Source organism: Malaclemys terrapin, chromosome 17 (assembly GCF_027887155.1).
Source record: "Malaclemys terrapin pileata isolate rMalTer1 chromosome 17, rMalTer1.hap1, whole genome shotgun sequence".
NCBI classification, from domain to species: domain Eukaryota; kingdom Metazoa; phylum Chordata; order Testudines; family Emydidae; genus Malaclemys; species Malaclemys terrapin.
In genome coordinates this window covers 10,751,071-10,778,444 of record NC_071521.1, presented here as the reverse complement: position 1 = coordinate 10,778,444, position 27,374 = coordinate 10,751,071, and the positions used below count along the sequence as shown (strand labels likewise).

General features: G+C 41.4%; 1 protein-coding gene across 7 annotated transcripts in view; it reads right to left on the bottom strand.

Moving 5' to 3' along the window:
- Positions 1-27,374, bottom strand: part of RAPGEF1 (Rap guanine nucleotide exchange factor 1) — a 126,030-nt gene that overhangs the window by 64,893 nt on the left and 33,763 nt on the right. For all 7 annotated transcript variants that reach the window (XM_054007438.1, XM_054007435.1, XM_054007436.1 and 4 more), the window contains exons 2-3: positions 9,167-9,306; positions 2,727-2,905 (exon numbers count right to left, since the gene is read on the bottom strand). In XM_054007438.1, coding sequence (XP_053863413.1) covers positions 2,727-2,905; positions 9,167-9,306 — 319 coding nt within the window. The remainder of the gene's footprint in view (positions 1-2,726; positions 2,906-9,166; positions 9,307-27,374) is intronic.

Sequence of the window (27,374 nt, the reverse complement as noted above, 5' to 3'; positions counted from 1 at the left end):
GCTTTGATTTCTTTACCATTAATCTTCAATCCACTTCCTTCTAAGAAGGCAGTAATTGAAAAGCCCACTTTGTACTAGATGTAATTTTTTTTCCCTTGATGCAAACGCTTCCCTGAAAGCCAAAAAAGGAATTCAACAACAATTGGATGGCTTTCTTGCACAACAACCCACCCTCGCACATTTTTCTTGAGGGGGATTGAACATCAAAATCTCCCTTTGTGCCTTGCCACTACTTGAAAGGAGTAAGATACGTAGGTACAGCATGAAAGGGCACTGCTTAATGAGATTGCCAAATCCTCACTTACTGAATGGGGCTAAACTCGCTAGAACATGCCTACAGGATTCCTGCCCTAACACACTGTCTACTGGAGGAGGTCATTACTCAGGGCTGGTCCACACTAACCCCCCACTTCGAACTAAGATACGCAACTTCAGCTACGTTATTCACGTAGCTGAAGTCGAACTATCTTAGTTCGAACTTACCGCGGGTCCAGACGCGGCAGGCAGGCTCCCTCATCGACTCCGCGTACTCCTCTCACCGAGCAGGAGTACCGGCGTCGACGGCGAGCACTTCCGGGATCGATTTATTGCATCTAGACAAGACGCGATAAATCAATCCCAGAAGATCGACTGCTTACTGCCGGACCCGGAGGTAAGTATAGACGTGTCTCCTGTGAAAAAGACCACATAACTATAGCCCATATTGATCATGGAAGCTCCCTGCTGAAAGGCTAGATTCCAACATCCAGCTCCCAGATCTCCTCATCTAACTGTCTGGGGTTGAGAGGGCAGCTCAGAGGATATTTGTGTTCCTAGACATATTCTGTATTTCAATCTCCCCAGTAAGGTAAACTAATTCAACACATGTCCTGTGGAGACATGAATCAGAAAATGATTGACTACACAAAGATGACATTTTCTATCCTAAAGATACTCACTGACATTTTACATGATCTCTTGACACAAGTTAGGGAACTTTTTATTTGATTAAGTGAAAGCAGGTGCTTGTCAGGAATTTAATGGCTGTGGGAAACTTGATAGCAGCCAAAGGAACTCTGGGTCTCAAAAAACCTGAACAATATTCTAATTTCAACAGCTACTGCTCTCTGTAACTCTGCAAACTAAACCTAAAATGGTACTCCTTTACCTCAGCTGCCACTCTGATCTTTATCCATTTTCTCCCGACCCGTCGTAATGGCCAGGTACAGTAGGAACACATTTGTCTACAGGCTGGCTCCACTCCTACCAGTGTCCTTTTCCTTTCACAAGACCTTACTGTGCCTGATTTATGCAAATAAGGACAGGTTTAGTCCATGTTCTTTCATACAGGAGTGATACCTCTCCTAAACTAGCGAAAGTTAATAACCAAGTGCCAAATTCAGTTTTGCTCTAACTCCAATTAAGTTAATTCTGTCCCAGATGTTCCCTCACTAAACCCAGTTAAACCCTAGACTCTGAAAGCTCTCAGCAGAGTAGGTAGTAACACCCTACTGTGGCTGGCTTTAGAGTGTGGTGCTGTAAGGGATACGGTCATTTCTTCATCACTGAAGATCACACCACCTCTTTTTCCTGCCAGCCTCTGAGACTCATCAGTAACTGAGGTTTCACAGGGGGTAGCAGCAATAGTTAACCAGACAGCTTTTCAAAAATGCACTTGAAAATAAAACCAAAGAGGCATTCTATATGAAAACATAGCTGCATTTGGAGATATTCAGTGGGAAAATACACAAGAATAGCATGAAATCTCTCAGGATTGCAGGACTCACACATCTGCATTTTCCAATATATTTTTGTGCTGATTTGTTTATACAACATTATTTAATGGTGGGTTTTGTTGCAGTTTGTTTTCTAAGCAGCTGCTCCAGAAGTCTGGACAATTATGTGATCTAGCAGATATAGCTCTGGCCTGTGGCTTGAAGAGTCCACAGTTCTTATAATCCAAGCTGAGGTAGTGGCCTTGGCAAGTCACTAGATTTCTTCTGGCCTCAAACTCACTGTACAACTGCATAAGATTTAATGCGGAATTGAGTCACAGATAATCTACTAAAGAGGAATGCACACCCTGGAATGAATTCAGACCATGTATTGTTCTGAAGTCAACAGAGTTGCATCTGCTTACACCAGGTCTGAATTTGACTCAACAACGTCCAAATAGGCAATTTACAATACATGTCGAAGACTTCTCTAATGCAGAGGTGGAAGAATTTCACCCATAAAGGAAATACCTTGTGGATGTGCTCACTTGCAGCCAAAAGCTGTCTGCCCTCATTGCTTTCGGCTTGCTAACGACACCAGCCCCAGTGAGAGCACAGCATCCGATGCAGAATCTCTGTGAATGTCAGCTGCCTGCTACCACGCAATGAACTTTCTTCCACTAAAAATCTCTGCTGTTTGGAACCATGCCCCACATCCCTGTCCTCTCCCATTTCAAATTCACTTCTAGGAATCAATCATTCCTTCTTCTCACAAACCAACTCTTTTTGCTCTCTCTTTCCTAATCTGCAGTCCAATATCTGGTTTGTCTTATCTACTGTATGTTGTAGTCTCTTTGCAGCAGAGAATTTGCCTTTAGACTTATGTTTGAAAGGTGCCTTGTAAATCAGCCACTGTTTTTTACTAATAATTAGCAAGAGCAGCATTTCATGCCACTTGTGTGCCATGATTTTTCAAAAAAATACAAATTGCCTGGCGTTCCCCCATCACAATCCCCCCAAAAGGAAACTCACCTTTGCTGAATCCGTGGGTCTACTTGGACCAGCGGTAAGATGGCCTCCAGCACTTTACTTGCTGAACCTGGCAGCATCTCCAGTACTTTCTTGTCAATTGCCATTTTGTCCACAATGGTTTTAAAATAGCGCAATGCACTTACAACCTCCTTTTCCTTCTCCTCAAGCCAAGTTAAATTCTAAAGGAAAAAGGTTGGGGATAGAGGGGAAGAAGAGATTACAGAATGTCTTTTTTTTTTTTTAAGTTATTTTAATTCACCTGGTATACAGTGAAACCAACAATGCGCAATGATGTAACTTCTGCGTTAAGAGGCACACATGGGCTTTTCCTCTCCACAAACTTTTCCAAGTTTAATCCTCTTAGGAAAATAATCAGTATCTCATTTATTCACAGCAAAGATTTTGACTTTTTATTTTAATGGCCAAGTTCTGAGAAAGATTTTGGGTACAAACTGAAATTCAGCTCAGTCATTTTTAAGCAAAGCTCTCACCTTATTGATGACTTATCACACTGCTTTGGAGTCAGCAGAGACAAAGAGAGCCTGTGCTTTCCAGGTGAGACATGCACACATGCTAAGAGCAGATTGCAAGAATGATTCAAGGAAGGGGAGATGGCAACAGCTGGTTTCAGTACAGTAGGGATTTTTCCAATCTGATCACAACTCTATTTACTTGAATTAAGTAAGGGAATGGAAACAGTGTGTGCCCCATTTTTAAATCATAAAACAAAAATTATTTTCAAGTGGCCAATGGTTAGGAAACAACTCTGCTCTTTGAACCTTGCTGATCTTCCCTTTTGTGGGGGTTTAATAATAGAAAAAGATGCAATGCAGTGTAAACACATTCAGGGTAAAATTTTAAAACCTAAGTGATTTAGGAGCCCAAGCCCCATTGGGTTTCATTGGAAGTTGGGGGCCAGAATGATTTAGTTGCTTTTGACAATGGGTCTTAGGCGCTTTTGAAAAATGTTACTTTGAGTCATTTTAGTGCAAGCCGTCATCCAACGAAAAAAGCGAGAGAATTAGATAACAGAACAGATCAGATCATAGAATATCAGGGTTGGAAGGGACCTTAGGAATTCATTTAGTCCCTCCCCTGATTAATTTCATAATCAGGCAAACCCCCAAAACAAATAAGATCAAAACCAAACTCCTATATTTTCACTTCCATCACTGATATTTACAATGATAAATATGTGTCCAGTCTTATCCCAAGTAATCCTACTAACTTCAATAGGGCTACTCATGTGAGTAAGGGCTCCAGTCTCAGACCTTCCATTCATAAATAAAAAGTCCTATTCACTTAGCAATGCTGCTGGAATGAAGGAAATCATTCATTTTCCCATGGGGATGAACTGTCACACCACAAATGAGAGATTTTGGCATCAGTGAATGAATTGGGCAGGAATGAAGGGGTCAACTGGAAAAAGCTTAGAGAATGCCTCCAACATCCTGGCACTCAGCAATTTTGGAAAAGGAAATTCAGAAGTGGCATATGACAGTTTAATGGAGTTCTGGTAAAGGATATTTTTTAAAGTTTGCCAGAGCGTGCCTAAGGGTCTATTACTGCTGGCAGTAAATTCCTGAGGGGGAGATCTAAATTAACTACTAAACATTGCTAGTAAAGGAGCAGAGAGCTTAACAGAGTCAGGTTTCATCCATTATCCCTTCAGCAAATTCAGCTTCAAGAATTAATGACCTATGGGCATTGTGTCCTCCCCATGTCCCTTCAGCTGTTAAACTGCAGCTTTCCTGAAAAACGGGGCCAGCAGACCAAACTACTTCGGATGAGACATTCGTAAGCAGCACTGGCTAGTAACATGAACTTGGTCCCTTAGCTTTATTTCAGCTGCTATTCCAACTGACCTGACCTTACAGAAGGCAAGCTTAAATTTCCATGCATGTTGTAGCATCATTAGGCAAGTTCTAACACAAACTTTTATTATTATTTAATACCTCTTATATAGCAACTTTTAATCAGTTGATCTTAAAGGGCTGTGCTAAGGAGGTCAGTACCATTATCCCCATTTTACCGATGGGGAACCTGAGGCACAGAGGTGAAATGACTTGTCTAATGTCTACCAAAAGGCCAATGGCAAAACTGGGAATAGAACTTATGTTCCCTTAGGCCCAGTCCAGTCCTCTATCCCCTTAGCAACTCTGCCTCCTTTTCTTCTTTATCCTCTTGCACCACCAGGTGCATAGGGTGTCCACCAGTTTCCAGAGCTACCAAGCACATCCCTCCCAGTTGGCAGATGAGGAAGTGTCCACAGCGCGGAAAAATGAATAAGGAACTGTGGACCGAAGGTTGTGCATGGGGCTGATAACCCTATCACATAAAACAAACTTACCACAGAAACAAACACCAGGTGTCATATTGGTATGCAGCAGGCTCGAACAAGAGATCAACTTCATGTGAAGAATATGAAGCCAAATCCATCAACATGACACTCAGAAGCCTGAACAGACCAGCACAAGCCCAAAACAAATGGTGGAAACTCTGTCTCCCCTGGGGTTAATTATAAATCTAGAGACGAGGAATAATGGGCAATGATGTGTATAGAGAGAGCTGGTGGGATGGATATTGATTAATGCTCCTAAAATGTCTAAATGCTCCAAGGCATTATGAGCTATAGCTTAGGCTCATCCACCAAATATCCCTACAGTCACGGTGGGTGAGTCGGGGTTCCCATCCTTCTCGCTGCAGGGCACTTGAACTAAGCTCTTATTTCAAATTCCACTTGTGGTGGACCTGCCCCATAAGTGAACTTATACTGGCAAGAGAGCAGATAGATCTACAATGGCTGCAATTACTAAAACAGCAGTTCCACGAGCTCCACCAATTTCCATTTGGGGCATTAAATTGGATGGATTTACTACTCAGCCAAACCAATAAGTCCCTTCACCCCCGCACTTGACTGACACATGCAGATATATCATTGCATGATTTTGGAAGGTTTCCCTTAAATAATCATTACAAATGCATTATGTATGAGCTACAGCTGACCTAGAAAGGGTTAGGCACTCAGATATTTTGGTGATGAGCACAGTGTAAGAACCTATATAGAACTGAATAGGCTACAGTGACAGCATACATTTGACTATTATATCTGGAATAAACCATCCTTTTAATACTTGGATAGGTTTTTGCTATATTCTTGAATTTACACTTAATCTTTTGGTACTGTTGCTTCGACTCTAGCTAGATTATCTACTGTAAGTGTGTAGGAGACTTAGCCGCAGGATTTAAAGAAACAGAGTACATGCATAGATATGAAATCTACTCAGTCAGATCTGTCTTTTGACATCATGTATCTTAGAAAAATCTCTCATTTGTCAGCTTCTCCTTATATTTCATCTAGACTCTGTAATAATGACCCAGGGCACCCTTTCCTCCCCCCACAAAGCTAATCAGTTGGCTACCATCAAACTAATCAATTAGCTGGAGACAGTCATTAAAATGGATTAGGACTGAGCCAGAGATCAACATTTCACAAGTCACAAGGTTTACAGTTTAAATGCAGACCAACAATAGCCAATTTACCCAACATGAACAGCAACTCAGCTATCTTTCCTATTGAGCAATTACTGCAAGTGAGATTTATTTTCCCCATAATGCAATTCCAGCACCTAGATTTGTAACAAATATTTTCACATGTTCAGCAGATTCCTGGTCAGTCATTCCCCAATATTGCTCTCTCAGCTCTTTGGGGGAAATAATGCAGAAGAAACTTGCCTTTCATTCATATGCAAATATATATATTTTTTCTATTTCGAATATGTTTTAATCTGTTTGTGGTCAGATATCAATTAAAAGGAAAGGCTATGACACTGTTTTACATGCATGTCACTGAATCAGTCAATACAAATAAAATAGCGCAAATTCTCCCCAGTAAATAGCCCACTGGATTGTACACAGAGCTCAAAAATGCTCTGCATAATAACCCTTTGAACTAGTCACTATGTATTAACTTTTTTATAATCTCCTTGGAATAAATAATATAATCTCTAAGGAGGATTCGACAATTAAAAAAAACAAAACAACCATTGTGGAATAGACCATATTCTCTTATTAGTCATACTCTGCTCTCTAGATATCAGATTTACTTTCAGTACAACTTATTCTGCTTGTCAGTCTTCTCTCTCTTATCTCCTAGCCCCCTCTGTTCTGTCCACCAATGGAAAGGCTCAGTTGAGAAAAAAATTACAGAGATTTTTGGAAAGCAATTTTTTCCCCATTTACAGAATGGTTACTGCTCTAATGAACACCTAAAGTAAAAAGTTATATCATAGAATTCAATGGCAGAGCTCCAATATGAGTAGGACCTGGTAGAATCACCACAGTGGGGGCCCAGATGAGTCCCCATAATAAACCTCCATTTGCCATGGCCATTACATTCTTTCAAACCTGAAACTTGGCAGATGGTTGCTTTTTTAAGACAACTATTAGGACTGGTTTGGATTTTTCTGTGCTGGTGTCACAAAGATTTCTTTGGTTTCTGTACAATTTGGGACCTGCATGAAAATTTGCACTTTCTTGGCTGCAGGGCACCACATAAGTACCAATACATTTTCATCTTAGCAAGGCAGCTCTCAAGGATGATTGTAAACAAGCTGCCCCCATCTCTCTCTCTCTCTCAAGGAATAGATTGTACCCTTTTCTCAACAAGAGGGCTGCTACAGGCCCATACCTTCCTTCTTTCACTCTGAGGATGAGTGAGAACCCTGAAGACCCTCATAATTTCCCCTGCTTTACAACTCCTCTCCTCAATAGTGGACATATCTCCCTTTTAAGCCAGTGACCCTCTCTCAACAGTCTGCTGTGAATGCTCTAGCACAGGGGTGGGCAAACTTTTTGGCCTGAGGGCCACATTGGGGTTCCGAAACTGTGTGAGGGCTGGGTAGGGAAGCCTGTACCTCCCCAAACAGCCTGGCCCCCACTCCCTATCCGCCCCCTCCCACTTTCTGCCCCCGACTGCTCCCCTCAGAACCCCCAACCCTTCCAACCCTGCTCCTTGTCCCCTGACTGCCCCCTCCCAGGTCCTCCCGCCCCCACCCCCTATACAATGCCCCCCTGCTCCTTGTCACAACTGCCCCAACCCCTATCCACAACCCCGCCCCCTGAGAGGCCCCCCCCCGGGACTCCCACACCTATCCAACTGCCCCCTGCTCCCTGTCTGCCCCCCGGGAACCCCTGCCCCGATCCAACCCCCCTGCTCTCCGCCCCCTTACCATGCCGCTCAGAGCACCAGGACTGGCAGCCGCGCTGCCCAGCCGGAGCCAGCCACACCACCGTGCTGCCGGCAGGAGCTCGCAGCCCTGCCGCCCAGAGCGCTGGCGGCAGGGCAAGCTGAGGCTGCAGGGGCAGGGGGACAGCAGGGGAGGGGCCAGTGGCTAGCCTCCTGGCCAGGAGCTCAAGAGCCGGGCAGGAGGGTCGCGGGCCGCAGTTTGCCCGCCTCTAATCTAGCACATCTTCCCAAGATGCAGACACCCTGCCTCCACTGCAAAATCCAGCCCAGAGAATGAAAACCCATCTTCCACATGGTGATGAAAAGTACTAGGATACAATTACCTTATCTCATTTTTAGACACCACTCAACCCCACTGTATAAATCCTACTGTACCTCACTAGGAATAAACCAAACAAGTTAGTAAAGGTGGTATGGTACACTGAATTGGTCTCTCAACAGCAACTGTGGGGCTTGCAAGTTACCACAAGTAATCCCAGTTGTTCTTAATAACCTGGGACTGAATTCTACACCTGAAACCTGGAAATCTCAGCAATACTAGAGCTAAATTCTTCTGTCTGCTCAACCAGGTGAGAATGAGAGAGGAGGCAATACTTTGGTAGCCAACTGACTATTGCCTCCTGAAAGAAAGGCAATCTCAGTTCTTATAAGGCTTGAAATAGCTAGCTTAGGTTTGAGGAAGGGTGGGCTGAAAGTCAGCAGCTGTTTGAATACATCTGTTTGACTCACTCTGTTGAGGTCACCAGAGATTGAGGACATCTTTGGACAGGCTTCAAGGATCTGCCTGCATTTTAATGGAACACACCCTGAAGTCAGGCAGTGTTTTGGAAGTTGTAAGCATAACTATAGGGTGTGTGTGTATGGGGAGGGAATGTCAGGCCATAAACTGCATTCCATAACGAGTCATTTCAATGCTCATGGAAGAAACATTCATCAAGATCTCAAAAGGAAAGTTATGTGTGTCTCTAGTCAGCTAGATACACTACATACAAAGGACTATCTATATGGTTATTCTGGAAAGGAGCTCTGAAGAGTACCTCAGGAAACTAAAATTCTTTGAAGGAAAAACAGCCCCATGCACTGAGAGCAACATTGCCAGAGCAGCAGATTTCAGTATAGTTACAGTACAGACTATTCAACAGGCAGGGAATTGGCAAGACTGTAACCAAGACAGTACCATTCAGCTGCTTACTTTGTTCACTGGCTTCTCTGGGGTTTTCACTGTCAGGTCAGCCTGTTTTCCTTTCTTTGATGGCGTTCGCTTTATTTTTGGTGAATGAAACTTGTCCATCAACTTCATGGTGAAAGAGGAGAGATGGGAGCGCTGAGAATCTGGAAAGAAGCACACGCAGATGCATTATTAGGCTGGAGTAGATTTTTTTGGGAACAGGCAGGTTGTGCTACAAAATTATCTAGAAGAGCAGACTGTGAATACAAAAACAGCACTGATAAATGTATAGAGTGATGTGAATTCTAACTATATTTCCAAGTGTAATAACCACCACCATTCTCTGTTTCGCCCCAGACACAGCTATTCTAAAATGCAGAGAAAAAGACATTGGGGCTGCTTTTCCTCTTTTACATCAGGATCAGAGTAATAATGATAGCTACTTCTTATACAGCGCATTTTTATCAGTAGATCTTAAAGTGCTTTACAAAGAATGGCAATACCATTACCCCAATTTTACAGATGGGGAAACTGAGGCACAGGAAGTGACTTGCCCAATGTCACCCAGCAGGCCCGGGGCAATGCTGGGAACAGAAGCAAGGTCCCTTGAGTTCCAGTCCATTTGTCTATCCCCTAGGACACATGGCCTTTGAATGGTTTTGTATGAATAGTTTGTCCAGAAACCTGGATCTTCATATCTCCAAAGGGTTTCAGTTCAAACAGTGGCCTACATGTCAGGGTGGACCATTAGAACACAAGGAGTAGATTGCTTCCAGACATGTACACCCTAAAGCAGTTTAATTAGAGGACTGAGTAAAGTAGTTTCCTCATAGGAGGACACATTTTTCATTGGGGAAATCAACTTTTTTTCAGGTTTGTGAATGTCTGAAAAATGGAAGGCTCAAAGATCTATGATGCTGTCACACAGATTTTCTGATGAGAGTTTTTTTTAAACTGTTTAGCTGTGCTGCTAAATAGAACAGTGTTTATAAGCTGCCTTCCTGGCAGTGAGCAACTTGGATTGTACTTTGAGCAAACAGCATTTTAATAGGAAAGGTATGAATTGCTCTTGAAATGAGCCAGACAACTCAGACAGCAAACAGTAAACTTGCCTTCAAGTACATTATCTGCAAAAGTAAACCCTTTCCCAAGCCCTTTTGGCTTATCTGGGAACTGACTGCATTGATCGTAATGAAGAACAGCGACATCTCCCACGTGTGTAGTGCTGCACCTTCTCGTTAGCGTGGAGACTACAAATAGACTAGGCTGCTGAGTCAAATCTAGCATTCAGCAGCTAAATACCACAGAGCTGCATTAGCACTGCTGCTACATTCAGAAAGCACTAACCACAACTCAGGGGAAAGAACCTGGGCTTACCACCTCCCTTTAAAGAGAATTAAGCATTACTAACTATCATCAGGAAGGCAGATTTTAGTCTCTTCTGTTCCCACCATCACCAGAGCAAAAACTCCAACTAATGAAGTCATGTGTCACAATTTTACAGGCACCCTGTTAGCTGATGCTCAGTGGTCCCTGGTTACCATCTATTCTAGTAGAGTAACTGGATCTCTAGTAGCTGCCTCCGGTCAGTACTTAAGTCTGAACACAAATGTGCCACTCCACACAGCATTCTAGGGACACTATCAGGCCACAAATACATGCTCTGTAGAAATAAGCTTTTACAAAACCTCAGACCAAGAGAAATATTTCAATCAAATTTATCTTAAAAACCTCAGTAAAAATTGGGTCCCCCCAACATACAGACACACACACACTCTGTAGTGTGTGCAACCTAAACATTACAGCATGCTTGCTAGTGCAGGAGAAACTGAAATTGACTAGACAAAGTAGGCGAGAAAAGTGAGAAATTGACCAGTCTATGCTCCTTGTCCAAGTTCATAAAGTTGCAAAATATAAAGCAGCATATATGGTGAAAAATAAAATTTAGCATCAGAACATTGCAGGAATTTTTTTAAACTTAAGGCTCTTCCTATTTTTCAAATTTAGGTACTTAGTACAGGCATCCAAACCCAGATTAAGCAGTTTAAATAAAAGTGGACTAATTATCAAAGTTGCTGAGTCCACTCAGCTCCCATTAATTTCAGTGGGTCATCAGCATCTCTGACAATCAAGCCACTTATTTAGGTGCCTAATCTTAACTAATTAAATTTGAAAATTTGGACCTAAGTTATTAGGATTTTAAAATGTCCAGTGTGTCTTTGAATGGTCCATAAAAACATCTTTCAACTTTCCAGCCTCATTTTCATATACCAATTAATTCAATCAATAAATGCAAAGTAATGCATGTTGGAAAACATAATCCCAACTATACATATAAAATGATGGGGTCTAAATTAGCTGTTACCACTAAAGAGAGAGATCTTGGAGTCATTGTGGATAGTTCTCTGAAAACATCCAATGTGCAGCGGCAGTCACAAAAGTGAACAGAATGTTGGGGATCATTAAGAAAGGGATAAATAATAAGACAGAAAATATTATATTGCCTCTATATAAATCTACGGTATGCCCACATCTTGAATACTGCATGCAGATGTGGTTGCCCCATCTCAAAAAAGATGTATTGGAATTAGAAAAAGTTCAGAAAAGGGCAACAAAAATGATTGGGGTATGGAATGGCTTCCGTATGAGGAGAGATTAATAAAATTGGGACATTTTAGCTTGGAAAAGAGATGACTAAGGGAGAGTATGATTGAGGTCTATAAAATCATGACTGGTAAGAAGAAAGTAAATAAGGAAGTGTTATTTACTCCTCCTTATAACACAAGAACTAGGGGTCACCAAATGAAATTAATAGGCAGCAGGTTTAAAACAAATAAAAGGAAGTATTTCTTCATAGAACGCACAGTCAACCTGTGGAACTCTTTGCCAGAGCCTGTTGTGAAGGCCAAGACTATAACAGGGTTCAATAAAAGAACTAGATAAATTCATGGAAGATAAGTCCTTCCATGGCTATTAGCCAGAATGGGCAGGGATGGTGTCCCTAGCCTCTGTTTGCCAGAAGCTGGGTATGAGAGACAGGGAATGGATCACTTGATCCATTAACAGAAAGAGCTGGACGTTTTCTTGTTATATCTTCTAAGTTAAGGCTCATGATATCTTAAAGACACCTATAAACATTTAAGTATTTAAAGACTTGGTGCCTGTGGGAAAATATTTTGTTAATACAGTTAGTTGCATAAAAACTGTATATTTTTAAAAATAATTCATTTGCTTTTGCTGTAGTATTTTATGGCAACACAACTGGTTGCTGTGGAAACAATTAGGATGTTACCAACAGGTCAGAACTTCAGACTGGAAGTTGGCATTGGAATAAGAGGAACTCCTCTTTAAAACAAAGACACATGACAACTGGATGAGGTCCTATGTGGGGAGAGGGGAATATTCTGAAGAGAAAGAAAAATTCCTAAGGGTATGGTAGGTTGGCAGAACTGTTCTCCAATCAGGTGTTTTTCAAAGCGTATCCCATGCCACCAGCTGCTGTTTAATTTCTGTTTTTTAAATCCACCGAGGAACACAATGATCCCTGGCTGTTGCAGGCAAACCCAGACATACATCAATCGACCTGAAATATCGCTCAGAGCAGCTGGCATCCTGACTTAGCAACAATTTACGTCACTGCTTTACATCCACGGGGGTCTCCCAACTCTTAAACACTCCCAGCCCCCACAGAGTGCTCAAGGTCGCTGTGGGCAGCAATTCCCAACCGCTTCAAGAATGCTTTTGTTCTTTACTTTTGCAAAGACACCAGTGGTATCTAATTTGCACAGCATGTCAGGGTTTTACACACATTCACATGTGGCAGGAGAAGGCATGGATCACAGTCCTTTAAATATTCAGGCAAACACTGCAATTAGAATAATTAATCTAGAGGGAAAAGAATGGTAGTGGCAAGAGAATGCATCTCTGACTCCTCCACCATTGAGAGGCAAGGATCCTATTTAAATGAGTATCCGAGGGGGAGCCGTGTTAGTCTGGATCTGTAAAAAGCGACAAAGAGTCCTTTGCTCCAATACATCTGTTAGTCTATAAGGTGCCACATGACTCTTTGTCACTATTTAAATGACCTAAATCAGCGGTTTTGTTAGCTTAAGTCAGATGATATTCAGCAGCTACAGGCCCTTATGATGCCCTACTTTGAAGATCGTAAACAATGCAACTTTTATTTCCTACCTGGTCTTTTTGTCTACAATGAGCATGTTTCCTAACTCACCTGGTCGCAAGATTTTGCTGCATTTATGTTTAAGTGAATGGCTCACACACCAACCCCCAATACTCTCTTACAATCACTTTTTATGTTCAAAACACTTTACAAACGTATCTAATTTATCTTCGAATATCTATTTTATCCCCATTTCATAGATGGGAAACTTGGGCATGAGATGGTCAAGTGACTTGCCCAATCAAAGCCACACTCTCGTAAGTCCAATTGAGGTTATTCATACACTGAACAGCGATAAATGTTTACTGTCTCTCAGGAGCTGTCACTTTTCAAATAGACATATTGGTCAAGTATTATTTGTACAGTCTACATTTTCTCAATGAGTTGCATATGTGTGGAGTGTCAAAAGAGAAATTATGCTTAAGTAGCAAGAAATAGGAATGCACTGGCTCAGAAGGATGTAAGTTAACAAGGCTTTTACAAATGCAGGCAAAAACGCCAAAGAAAAAAAGCACAGTTGTGTAGGACTTACTAGATCTGCTATCGTGGAACTGATCTGCTTTGAAAAATCCTTTTACTTTTACTCACTTCAGTACTAAAATGTCTAACATGTCATATGGCTCTCTAGCAAATAGCTGAAAGAGAAGAGCATATTACATGGTTTGAAAATGTACACGGGAGAACAGGAAATGATCATGGCAGTGAGCGGATGAAACACTGTCCTCCTGTACTTGGTTCACCTACCTACAATATTAAACTACTTAATACATAAGTACCTGAGCTCCGGTGCCACTTCTTTGAACTATTTGCTGAAGTGCCACAGGATTTGCTAGATGTTTCATCCATTTAAAATGACTCTAGGATATTGCACTCACCCCTATTAAGCACCTGCAATACCAGCACTGAACTTTTGAACCTCTCTTCCCCTTTTGGTGCAGAGGAGTGGGGTATTCTGTACTACTTGATATGGCGCATTCAAATGGCTTCAACGCTAATGGGAAAAAGTCAGGGTAAGAAAGCTGGATGGAACTATTACAACTGGAGGGGAAAAATACAATCAAATCAGAGGAACTGCTGGTTTTCCATCCTCTCCCATTTCATCTGTCTGGAGAGTTCGCTGCTGCTGCTCAGGTCTTAAACCAAAGGAAAAATAAACCTTCAAAATTATTTTGCTGTGGATTCATGTGTCTCGACTTCTGACTGGCCGTTTTAAAACATCAATCCTTTCATTGCTAATTCCATCTTCCTAGTAAAGAGAAACCTTGCTCTGTTGGGTTTGAACACGCGCCAGCTGTTGAGTCATGGCCTTGCCGCAGTTTTAAAGCCAGTCTCCCCCACGTCGGCACGTGTCTGGGTTCTGACCACACAGAAAATCTTAGAAAGCTCACGCGATATGAGTGTGCTCGAAGTGTCTTTGGAGCCAGGTGCAAATGGAACATCTCACAAATCCCCACCCTTTAAATTTTCATCTGATGCCTTAACACAGGGACCCTAGGTAGGAAGGTTGGTCTGTCTAGGAGACTGTCTTGTTGTGTGGGCTGAGAAAGGCAACACCGTCAGCTTGAACAAACTTGTGATGCTTGCCAGTCTGCTGACAGAATGGTACATCTCATGAGGAAAGAACTGCTGATTTTAAACTAGAGGATTAAGAGGTGCAGGAAAAGACAGAGATGAATCAATCTATGTGCTGAATGTAGCTGTGACCAAACTAGACTGTGCTGATGGGGAGATTACTAGTCAAAGCCCTAGTTCTGTAACATCACTAGAATGGAAAGATGAAGACATTCCACTTGGGCTCAAATGAATGGTAGAAATTAGGGCTGTCAAGCGATTAAAAAAAATAATCGTGCTGTTAAACAATACTAGAATACCGTTTATTTAAATATTTTTGGACATTTTCTACATTTTCAAATATATTGATTTCAATTACAACACAGAATACCAAGTGTACAGTGCTCAATTTATTTTTGATTACAAATACTTGCACTGTAAAAAACAAAATAAACAGTATTTTTCAATTCACCTAATACAAGTACTGTAGTGCAATCTCTTTATCACGAAAGTTGAACTTACAAATGTAGAATTATGTACAAAAAAAACCTGCATTCAAAAACAAAACAATGTAAAACTTTAGAGCCTACAAGTCCAATCAGTTCTACTACTTGTTCAGCCAATCGCTCCGACAAACATTTGTAGAAGATAATGCTGCCTGCTTCTTGTTTACAATGTCACCTGAAAGTGAGAACAGGCGTTTGCATGGCACTGTTGTAGATAGTGTCGCAAGATATTTACATGCCAGATGCACTGAAGATTCACGTCTCTTCATGCTTCAACCATTCCAGGGGACATGCGTCCATGCTGATCATGGGTTCTGCTTGATAACCATCCAAAGCAGTGTAGATTTTCTTTTTTGGTGGTTTGGGTTCTGTAGTTTCAGCATCAGAGTGTTGCTCTTTTAAGACTTCTGAACGCATGCTCCACACTTCATCCCTCTCAGATTTTGGAAGGCATTTCAGATTCTTAAATCTTGGGTCGAGTGCTGTAGCTATCTTTAGAATTTTCACATTGGTATCTTCTTTACATTTTGTCAAATTTGCTGTGAAAGTGTTCTTAAAACGAACATGTGCTGGGTCATCATCCGAGACTGCTATAACATGAAATATACAGCAGTATGTGGGTAAAACAGTAGGAGACATACAATTCTCCCCCAAGGAGTTCAGTCACAAATTTAATTAACACATTTTTTTTTAACAAGCGTCATCAGCATGGAAGCATGTCCTCTGGAATGATGGCCGAAGCATGAAGAGGCATATGAATCTTTAGCGCATTTGGCACATAAATATGTTGCGACACCAGCTACAATGGTGCCATGCAAATGCCTGTTCTCACTTTCAGATGACATTGTAATTAAGAAGTGGGCAGCATTATCACCCGTAAATGTAAACAAACATCTTTCTCTTAGCGATTGGCTGAACAAGAAGTAGGACTGAGTGGACTCGTGAGCTCTAAAGTTTTACATTGTTTTGTTTTTGAATGCAGGGTTTTTTTGTACATAATTCTACATTTGTAAGTTCAACTTTCATGATAAAGAGAGTGCACTACAGTACTTGTAATAGGTGAATGGAAAAATACTGTTTCTTTTGTTTATCATTTTTACAATGTAAATATTTGTAATAAAAAATAATACAAAGTGAGCACTGTACACTTTGTATTCTGTGTTGTAACTGAAATAGATATATTTGAAAATGTAGAAATACATTCAAAATACCTACTGAATTTCAGTTGGTATTCTATTTTTTAACAGTGCGATTAATCGCGATTAATTTTTTGAATCACGATTAATTTTTTGGAGTTAATCATGAGTTAACGACGATAATCACCAGTCCTAGTAGAACTAAAGCCAAACATTTAAGGTGCTGGTGAATTCCACCAACTTAACTCAGCTGCGTGTGACTTACCCTAAAGTCAAAGTGAAAGTTCTAGCACTCTACAGATCAGTCACTACAGTCCTTCCAGCCTCCCTTATATCCTTCACTCACACACAGTATGAGTAAGGCACTGTTAGGAGTCTGATTTGTCAGAGCATTTCAGAGAACAGTTACAGATATTTCAAAAACAGGTGTGGGATTTTTTTATTTTTTTTTTTAAAGGCACTTTACTGTGGCATAGATCAATCATCAAGACAACTATGTTGGACTCGCAGGGACTTGCAATTAAAATGTTCAGCTTATTTAGCATCTGAATCATATCATGCAAACAGATAATATGGTTGTTTTTAAAAAAAAAGAACCCTCCCCCCGAGTTTTAGAATAGACAAAGCCTTTAAAAAAGGTTAAAGTTCAGTCTTCAATTTCAGATTCAAAGCAGTCCTTAAAACTCAGAACTTTATAAAGAATGAAGATGTCCCTACAATCTTATTCCACTCAGGTCTTTTCTGGGAGGACATACTTAAAAGCCACCAGATAAAACCAGAGGGTCTCTATCCCCGTGTCGTAATGAAGCTGTTGCACACATTTCTAACTGTTTCTGCCATTTATGCCAGGGGTCCTTCAAACACAGAAGTGACTTGTGTCATGAATTATGCAATGATGCCCATTAAAATAGCATTTTTCTCCCTGGGCACAGCTCAATCATTTGCAAAAGGCAAAGACACGTAGCATGGCTTCAAGTTAACTCTGACTCATAGGGACTTTGTGGGTATGTTTATACTGCAAAACACCGCACATTGCGTCTCAGAGCCTGAGTCAATTGACTTGGGCTCATGGGGCTTGCAGTGAGGGACTAAAATAGCCATGTAGATGTTCCCACTTGGTCTGGAGCCCAGGCTCTGAAACCCACCCTCTGAGCCTCACTGCTCTGAAACCCACCCTCTGAGCCTCACTGCTCTGAAACCCCACCCTCTGAGCCTCACCAGGCGCTGAGACTCACTGCCATGGAGGTTTTGCTGGTTTGTTTTTGCAGTGTAGACATACCCTAAGAGTTCTGAAGCAAAAAAATAATTAGGCAGACACTTCAAAATGCCTGTCCAGTTGGCACTGTAATGCACTGTCATATTAGAGACAATGGTGGTTGGGAGCCCTCTCTGGATTAGACTTTCCTAGAAGAGTAAACCCACTTGACCCTCTCTTCTCTAGATCCATCTCTGCTGTCACCACTACAAGAAATCAGCCAATTTAGGATGGCTAGACTCAGGGGCAGGTAAAAAGATTTGGAACTTTACCCATCTATAATAAGGAAAAAATTGCAAAATTTATGGGTGTATCAACATTATCTATATTTGATTATCATTGCCCACAACCCTTAATGGGTCACTTATCTTTTTAGATTATAAACTCTTTGCCAGGGGGAACTGTGTCCATATATATTCGTAAAGTATATAGTGTAATGTAACACTATATACTTTGAAAGGCTCTGAAACAAGGCCTCTTTGGTCCTTGAGCAGAAGACTATATATTTTCACAGCCTTGATGATAGAGAGGAAGAACTGAAGAGCTACAGGATGCACATGACTTGCAAGGAAGAAAAAAAACAACAACAGTTGAAGATGATGAACATAAACATGGACCGGACTAACATCTGTTCTCCATTCTTTCAATAGGGCCATTCATCACTTCATTCTGATATTGTGGGGGAGACTGTTTTTACAGTTATGGTTCACATCCCCCATCCCTGTCAGTCTCCCAGGGATGTTCAGGAATGTAATAATTATTATCACGTCATGCCTGTATGGTGCCTTACATTTTCAAAGGCCATCAGACGAGGTGTCGATTGCTGTGGAACTAGGACTAGGATGTACATTTTGAATCTGAGCACATTTCACCGCTCTCTCATTGACTCATCACAGCAGCCTGGTCTCATAGCAGTTATAAGCTAGTCTCTCCTTCCCCTGGTGTTTGCCGCCGGGCCGAGGGACTGAGGCAGAGTATTCTTAAATGAAAGGGGGGCCCAGCAGATTTGAAAAAAGCAGGGAGGGTCCTACATAAACCAGGAAGTTTGCCCACCCTAACCTTTGTACCTTAGGTGGAGCTGTTTGTAAGCTGCCATAAGTCTCTCTCCAGGGAAATTCTGTGTTAGGAGAGCTGCCAAGGCTCAGAGGAAAAGGTGGAGGAGAAGCTGCTTTAGAATTCAAACAACACTGATGGAGTGTTAAAGGAACTTTTCCTTGAACATCACGTCACCTTCTAAGCAGCCAGCATTTCGAAGCAGAAAGACCAACTGCCCTTTTTCTTTCTTGGCAATGTTACAGTGAGCAGCCATAAACCAGTGAGCATTAATGATGTGCAGTGACAGCACACAAACTTCTATGGAAAAGGGAGGCTCCGGTCCTCAGCTGGCCAGGCAGTGTTCAGTGACTCACAGGCTTCGTTATTTTTTATGCCGCCCTCTAGGGCCTCCAGAGGAAGTGAAACATTTTTATTGGTCAGGGAACACACTTTGATTTTGATTTTTTTCCTAAGCCACCATGAATGAGACATCTCCAGCTGCATGCACCTCCTGGGGAAAGACCTCACAGGGCATGCAAGGGGACTGGCGAGGCAGACAGAGCAACCCATCGGCTCAGCCACATCTCGACTGCAGTGAAAGAAACTGGATCATAATCAACATCATTCATTTTACAGCACAACCCTTCTTCCATTCAGATTTCTATTTCCCTCACTCAGTAGCAACTCAGCAGGTTGGTAGGAGGAGATGATCCAAACCAAGTAGCAGGTTAGGAGTCTGATTAACTATCTCATCTTTACTGAAAAGTCATCTTTTAGCCTGAAGGATCTCAACAGAGACCACTTTACCCACCTCTGAAATGCAGACACACAGGGTGGGGCATAATAGCAATACTACTCAACAGGTTAAGTCAGGAAATGAAGAAGAAAGCTATCCATCTGAAAATGCAGAGGGAATTCAGATAGGCAGAATGTAACTACTCAAGTTTGAATTTATCCAGCACACCAGGACTAGCCCGACTTCTCTTTCAGAAAAGTTACATGGGCTTTTTATCGATAAAAAGTGGTTAGGACATTAGCTTTACCTTGAGTCAGAAAAACAGCACCTCCAGCAGATTGGTTTGATACTGACTCATAAGGAAAGATATCATCTATTGAATCAGTAGCAACTCTTTCTGCAGTATTTGATCATTCCCTGGCCACTTCCCAGACACTTACTGAATCTGCATAACCCCCCCAAGGCTGTGAGAACAAATGGGATCACAACATTGGTAATGTGGTCCATAACATCCCCTGTGCCAGCAACACTTGAAATACAACACGAACGTGAGTCAAGTGCCCTACAATACCAGCACCACTGCTGTTGTTCAAGCCGTCCTTGGTCAATAGATAAAAACTTCTAGTGCTGCCTATTTACTAAGCACGACAGCCAATTTTACATTTAGAAAATCCAACATTAATGCAGAGATCATGCCAAATTGTGTATTGAGAAGGCGGATTCAAACATTACAATGGCCGAGGAGCCCATTGCTTTGCTGTGTGCAAACAGGGCTTAAAATGGACCCGTTAACACTCCCCCTTGCACTCCAGCAGCTTTAAGAGAATATTTTCAAAATGACATGACAACAATTCAAACATTTAAAAAGAGAGCTGGGTAGGTTCAGATTTGCACGTACACTATCAGAGTCGCACTCGTCCAAAAGGGGAAGGTTGTGAGCCACAGCTAAAACATCTCATTCAGATTAACGCCGGGACCAAAGAAAGGGCCACACCACAGAGCTCAAGTTAAAATTTCTCTTCCCCGTTTCGTCTCATACACATTTGTAGCCTTTACATCTTTGTTAGATTTTGGTTTCAGCCAGGTGGCTGTCTGGATGGAAGCTCAGAGCTGAAAGAAGAAGAACAGGAGTACTTGTGGCACCTTAGAGACTAACAAATTTATTAGAGCATAAGCTTTCGTGGACTACAGCCCACTTCTTCGGATGCATATAGAATGGAACATATAATGAGGAGATATATATACACACATACAGAGAGAAGTGGGCTGTAGTCCACGAAAGCTTATGCTCTAATAAATTTGTTAGTCTCTAAGGTGCCACAAGTACTCCTGTTCTTCTTTTTGCGGATACAGACTAACACGGCTGTTACTCTGAAACTTGTCAGAGCTGAAAGATTATATAAGCTGATGTTGCTGGAGCTGTTTATCTGTCTCCAAGGTTATGGAATGATGTCATTGGTGTTTCTCTACACCAGCAAGCAGAGCTGCATTATTTCAGATGCTTTGGGAATAGCATAATTGCTAACAACCTGCCCAGAGGTTCAGCCGCTCAGATGCAAGGTAGCAAAGGTGAATCCTTCAGCTCACAGATGCCCTGAAGCATCAAATGTATACAATTCAACTCAGCCTGGTGGGTAACCTCAAGTCTCATTCACTAGGCGATGGGAACGTGGAGAGTTGAAGCATATTTTAGTTATGTATATGGCACCAACCTGATATTTTTAATATTAAAGGGACACAAGAAAAGTCCTTCTAATAATGCCCATCTGAAAATTAAATGTCTATTTTCAAGACACAGTGGTGATGGTTTAAGCCAGTGGTTCTCAACTTTTCCAGACTACTGTGCCCCTTTCAGGAATCAGATTTGTTTTGCATACCCCCAAAGTTTCACCTCACTTAAAAACTACTTGCTTACAAAATCAGACATAAAAATACAAAAGTGTCACAGCCACACTGTTACTGAAAAACTGCTTACTTTCTCATTTTGTCTGTATGAAATGTTAGTTTGTACTGACTTTGCTAGTGCTTTTTACATAGCCTATTGTAAAACTAGGCAAATATCTAGTTTCAGAGTAGCAGCCGTGTTAGTCTGTATCCGCAAAAAGAATGGGAGTACTTGTGGCACCTTAGAGACTAACAAATTTATTAGAGCATAAGCTTATGCTCTAATAAATTTGTTAGTCTCTAAGGTGCCACAAGTACTCCCGTTCTTTTTGCAAATATCTAGATGAGCTGATGTACCCCCTGGAAGACCTCAGTCTACCCACAGGGGTACACATACCCCTGGTTGAGAACCACTGGTTTAGGCCTTGTCTAGACCAGCATTTAAAGGTCAGACCACTGCTCTTCTGCTAAATCTCCACTTGATATTATCTTGTCACTTAATACATACAAGTGACCAAAGATAGATCAGGAAAATTAACTCCTCTTTTGCTGTTGTCATGGTTCATGGATCAAGCAGCCATAGATTCTGGACAAGTAAGAACAAAACAGAAACATCTTTTTTATAATGGGACATGATGTGTCTGTTCAGTAGGAGAGACAAGTATAGTTCATCTTTGGTGTTGTGCTTTATTATTTTACCCAGATATATCCTTTAGAAAAGTCAAACAACCAAACCCCTTATGTTCTTGAGGAAAGGAACTATGCACCAAGAAACTCCAGGGAATATGACTGGGTGAGAGGATGGGGAACCTGTGGAAAATCTCCTCCATGATTAAATCTTACAACTACTTTCATTACTAAAAAAAGAAAAAAGAGTGAGTTCTGATTATAAGCCCTACATTGACAGGTGTGGGGCTCTGTGACTTTTCAAAGTGGTAGTGGTGACTGAGTGATAAACTTAAAACCTATTATAGCTCCAAGCGACCTCTCTCAAAAAACTGTAGATGCCTATAATAGCCAAAACGTCAGATCAGCTCCTCACTTTGTTCTGCCCCTGCCAAGTGACGCAAGTGAGTCTAAGGATGCTTCCAAAGAGGCATGGGACCAGGGAAGTCTCTTTTTTGCCTTTCATAGGTAATTGGGTTCTTAATGAAAATGTTTCCCATTAAGGGGTCCTCCAAAGTCTCCACACTGCAGTGGGCTCAATTTAACACTGCGTATGCTGTATGCAAAATCTTCTCTGATGAACCATTAGTGGATGCTTCAAGCAAACACTAGTGAGGCTGATGTGAGATTAAGGAAATACTCTCTTAGGATATGTCTACACTGCAAAGTTGTCGATAAAACTTTTGTCTTTCACGGGTACTTAAAAAAGTGCCCCTCCCACGAAAGACAAAAGTTTTGCTGAGGCAAGTGGCAGTGTGAACAAGGCTTTGTTGGCAGGAGCACTCTCCTGCCGACAAAGTTAACGCTGCTCGCGGGGCCGGAAGTATTTTGTCGACAAAAGTGCCAACAAAAAGCGTTTACACACCCTGACTTTTAACGACAAGGCTGTGTCGACACATCCTTGTCGCTGAAAGCTGCGTGGTGTAGACAAGCCCTTATTTGAAAAGTCACCTAGTCTGTAGGTACCTTTTCTCTCTCCAGTTCCTGCAGGGCTCCAGGTCCCTATTATTGTACCAGAGTTTTCCCACAGCAAGCAGTTTGTGCAACTGGATGTAGGGTATTTTAAACCGATGCCTTTCTAGGGCAGATGCAGGCTCTGCAACAGCCACGTGGTTAATTGTCAGGCGTGTGAGGTGTGAATGTGTATTAAGTGTGAATGAGGTCTTCCTGACCATTAGGCATCCAAAAATGGAGTTGAAAAGAATCAAATTGGCTGCAGCACCTTCCAACCTTCCTACCCTCTCAGAAACCAACAATATAAAAGTGTGAAATGTAAATAATGGTTTGACTCAGCTGAGACTGTATCCTGAAAGTATCTGCTGTGCTTTAAACTGGAGTTAGTCTGTATGTGGAACAGGAGGGGAAAAACACAGTTCCCTTTGTTAAAAAGTGTGAAATAAAGAAATTAGTTTAATAAATCTGTAGAGAAGGCAGAAAAGAAGGAGTTCCCCAAAAATAAATAAATGTTTAAAATACCATCTGAGCTCTGATGTGAAATCTCCTTTCGATGTTGAGCATAACATAGCGGAAATGTTCTCCTGTGGTGAGTAGCTGATTTGCTGAGATTTCACCATCAATGACTGAAGTGTTTGGTTCCAGTCAAACCCTCTCTTTACCAGATTGCTGTTTCTACTAAAACTGCATTTTTTCCACCGTGAATGACTCTTTACATAGGAACATAGATGAGGCGAAGGTCTGAGAACCACAGATTCTGCCCCCTCCCATCTTGCAGGGATTCTGCCACGGCTACTATCTTGGACACAGTATTTTTCAGCTGATATGTGATTAGATAGTTACCCTAAAACTGTGGCTTTTAAACTTCACTGGGCTACCACTCACTTCTAACAAAGCTTATTTCAGGACCTCCCTGACTTATGCCATTGCACAATATTCCAAAAATCACTTCTGCCCCTTGCTGCACAGAATGTAGTAAAATTACAGCTGCATGTTAATTACTTTCAATTATACTTACACTGAACACATAATTTTTTGTTACAATATTGAAATGGAAAATTTGTGACTCACTGACTAGTCACTGTGAAGACTCTCACCTTACACACAAGCATGGATGAAATTTACCATTTACCAATATGAGGTGGCCACTTGTGAGGGGTTAACCCGAATTATCAAATGCAGAGAATATTAAAATCATTCTCTATTTTTTAACTAGGAGATGCAGGATTTTGGCCTTGTAAGAGTGAAGTTGAGGGTACGTTTCTAAACAAACATACTCATGTTTTTTGAGCATTTGTGTGCTGGAAGAGCAAAAAAGTTAATTACATTAAGCTTTGAACAATCACCAGTTTTAATCTGACATAAATGGAATTGCTCTCTGGATGTGATGGAGGATAACGTGACCTCCCCTGACCTTTAACCCTCCATGCGCTGTGGTATCCTGCTAGCCACATGCTTGAAACCTTATCCTCTTGGCCTCCTATTAAATTCTATTTGTTGTTTTCTAAATGGAACTCCTTAGCTCCCAAAGAAAGCACTACCCAATGCACCACTAGCTAAAATTAGTATTGATCCACCCTTCAAGGTCTGGACCACAGAATTGCAACACAATTGTGTTTTGCATTTTTTAGGCATAAATAGCATAGACAATGAAGTGACAGTTACTATATTTCTTGCTGCTTTAGCAAAATCAAGTTTAAAGAAAAGCTCAGCACGGAAGGATTTCTTAATTTATTTATAGCTGTGTGAAGGGCCCTTTGCCATAGGGTCTGGGTACAGTCTTTAACACACTCTCTCAATGGGCAGATGGCATACTCTGCAGCCACCCTCACTACCACAAGGACACCCAGGCTGCAGCACTGATTCAGGCAGATGTCTGACTAAATAAATACATCTTCTGCCATGCTCTGAAGACTGCCACACTCTGGCTCTTGAAGAAGAATCAAGGATCTGACAGCAAGAATGTTTATTTTTAAAAGGTGGCAAGTGGCTGCTTCTCATAACCATTTATTAAACCTTTAACTGAAATTCTAGTGGCTGCTTCTCTAGTAGCCACCCTGAAGTCTTCACAGGTTTGGCTCTTGACTCTTGTATGATCAATATTTATGTACCCAGATTTTCCATGTATTTCTGCTGAGATCAGTCTGTCTCCATAATGGTATGTTCCTTTGTTTCTGCAAAGTTCCAGGACACACAATGCTATATCATATTCCTAGAGATCTGAGAAAATGCTTGATTTGGGCAGGAAACGGGAAAATTGCATGTGATTATCTGGGGCTTCTTTCATTTACTCACACACTTGCAACTCAACCATAGCCAGAGATACCCATGGCAATTCCAGTTCAGTGGTGAGATACGATAAAATAGAAACTTTTCACAAATAATGGATTACTGCTGCTAGTTAAATCTCAACCCATAATTCTCTGTGAAGTGGCATGAAGATACATAACTTAGACTCCATGAAATGCACTGAAATAGCCATAAAGTTAATATTGTTTCTAAAGTAAACCTGATATATGACTCCTGCCATGATGGCCTAGGACAGGCACTGCCACTCCTACAGCTAACAAAGATGCAGGCTAGTATTTCCTCTCCACTCTAGTCTGTTCTGTTCTATTGACATCTCTGCTTCCCATTGCTCGAGGCATTGATGCTTCAAATTGTGCTGATACAGGAAAAGGATTTCCTAGTGTTCATAGGCAGGCAATAAAACTGTGGGGTTGGTTGCAGATACCATCAGATGTTGGAGGGCACAGAATTGTGGAAACTGCCTTCAGCTTTTTACTTTGCTTAGGCGAAGGTTAATAAGGGTGTTAAAGACAGTTCCTAGACTGATTATATCAGAAATATCACACCTACTCTATTACAGTATCATCTTACACTTGTGCTGGTGTCTGTGTACACAGAAATGTATAGCTGATCCGGTGGGCAAGCAGTTTAGCAGTACTTAAAGCCAGCTTTCAGAGTGGTTTGCATAACCCTCCCACAATACTTTGCCTTGTTGCCTTCCCTCTGTAAGTGAATGTCATAAAAGAAGTTGGTATTCAGATTGTACTACCACCTGAGGGGATGATGCAGGTCTTGGTTACTGACTTTTCCCCCCCCCCCTTCTAATGTGAGCCTGCAGTTTGATGCATTAGAATTGCACAGACAAGTGGAGGATTTAATCCTGTAGACAGAATATCAATTCTTCAGCATCTCAGCCCAGAGAATACACTACTAGTCAGAACAATGTGGATCCTTTTCAGAACAGTCAGCTTATCTTTTAACAAAATGCTTGGAAACAGTTTTACCTTTTGATGCAACAGCCTTTAAGACGGGGTAGTCAATTACTTTTTGTCAAGGTCCAAATTTCTTGGTCTAGGTATAGTCAAGGACCAGACTCCAGAGAAAATAATATCAAAAAATAACAATGCAATGATAATAATAAGTACATAAAAAGATTTCGGGATCCATTCAAAAGCATCTGGCGGTCCAGATTTGGCCTGCGGTCTGCCTACGACTCCCTCTGCTTAAGAGTTAAAGTCAGACTCTCCTCTGGACTTCACCCCTTATTCTGCAAGCACTCCCCGTGAGACTCAAAAACACAAGGAGATGGAGTGGGGGATGGAACACCACATGTTGGAGAAAAGGTTTTCCAAGCTTTGGATTGATTTCGGGGAAAGCTATGAAGTGTAGTTTTATCAAAAATACCCAGACCCAGGAGAGGAGAGAGGTTTGGTTTTGCTATTCAAACTAAACATGTAAAGAGGCTGTAATTAGAGAAATAAAGATGCCTTGAATTACTACTGCCTTTTCCAAAGCAACTGGTACATGTACTGGATTGTCACTTTACACACATGCAACTTTTGGATATGAATGGATGAGAAGTATATATTCAAAGAACTGACTTATGGTGAACCAGATGATGGAAAATGGACAAAAAATGGGTTTGGAAACATTTCAGAGTTGACGATGGACCTATCTATGAATGGTGCTGTCTCAATTCTTGTATTCAGCACATAAACTTCATGGCAACTGGAATATTCAAGATGTACATATTGATCACAAGACCTTAAAACCATGTAGCATTGTTACAGAATGTTGGACACACACAGCTGCCAATCAAACGAGCAACAACCATATAGTAAATTATTTTAATGAAACAGTCAGAAAATAATAACCATGTTTCAAGTTGCCAACTACATTGACGCCAACAAACCAGCCAATCAGCCTCACCACCTGTAGCACATTGCTTGAGCAGCAATTTGGATGTTGTCGGAATCTCAAGTCATAAAACCACATTCTCAGATTATGAAGTAACAAGCAGAGTAAGAAAAAGACTCAGAT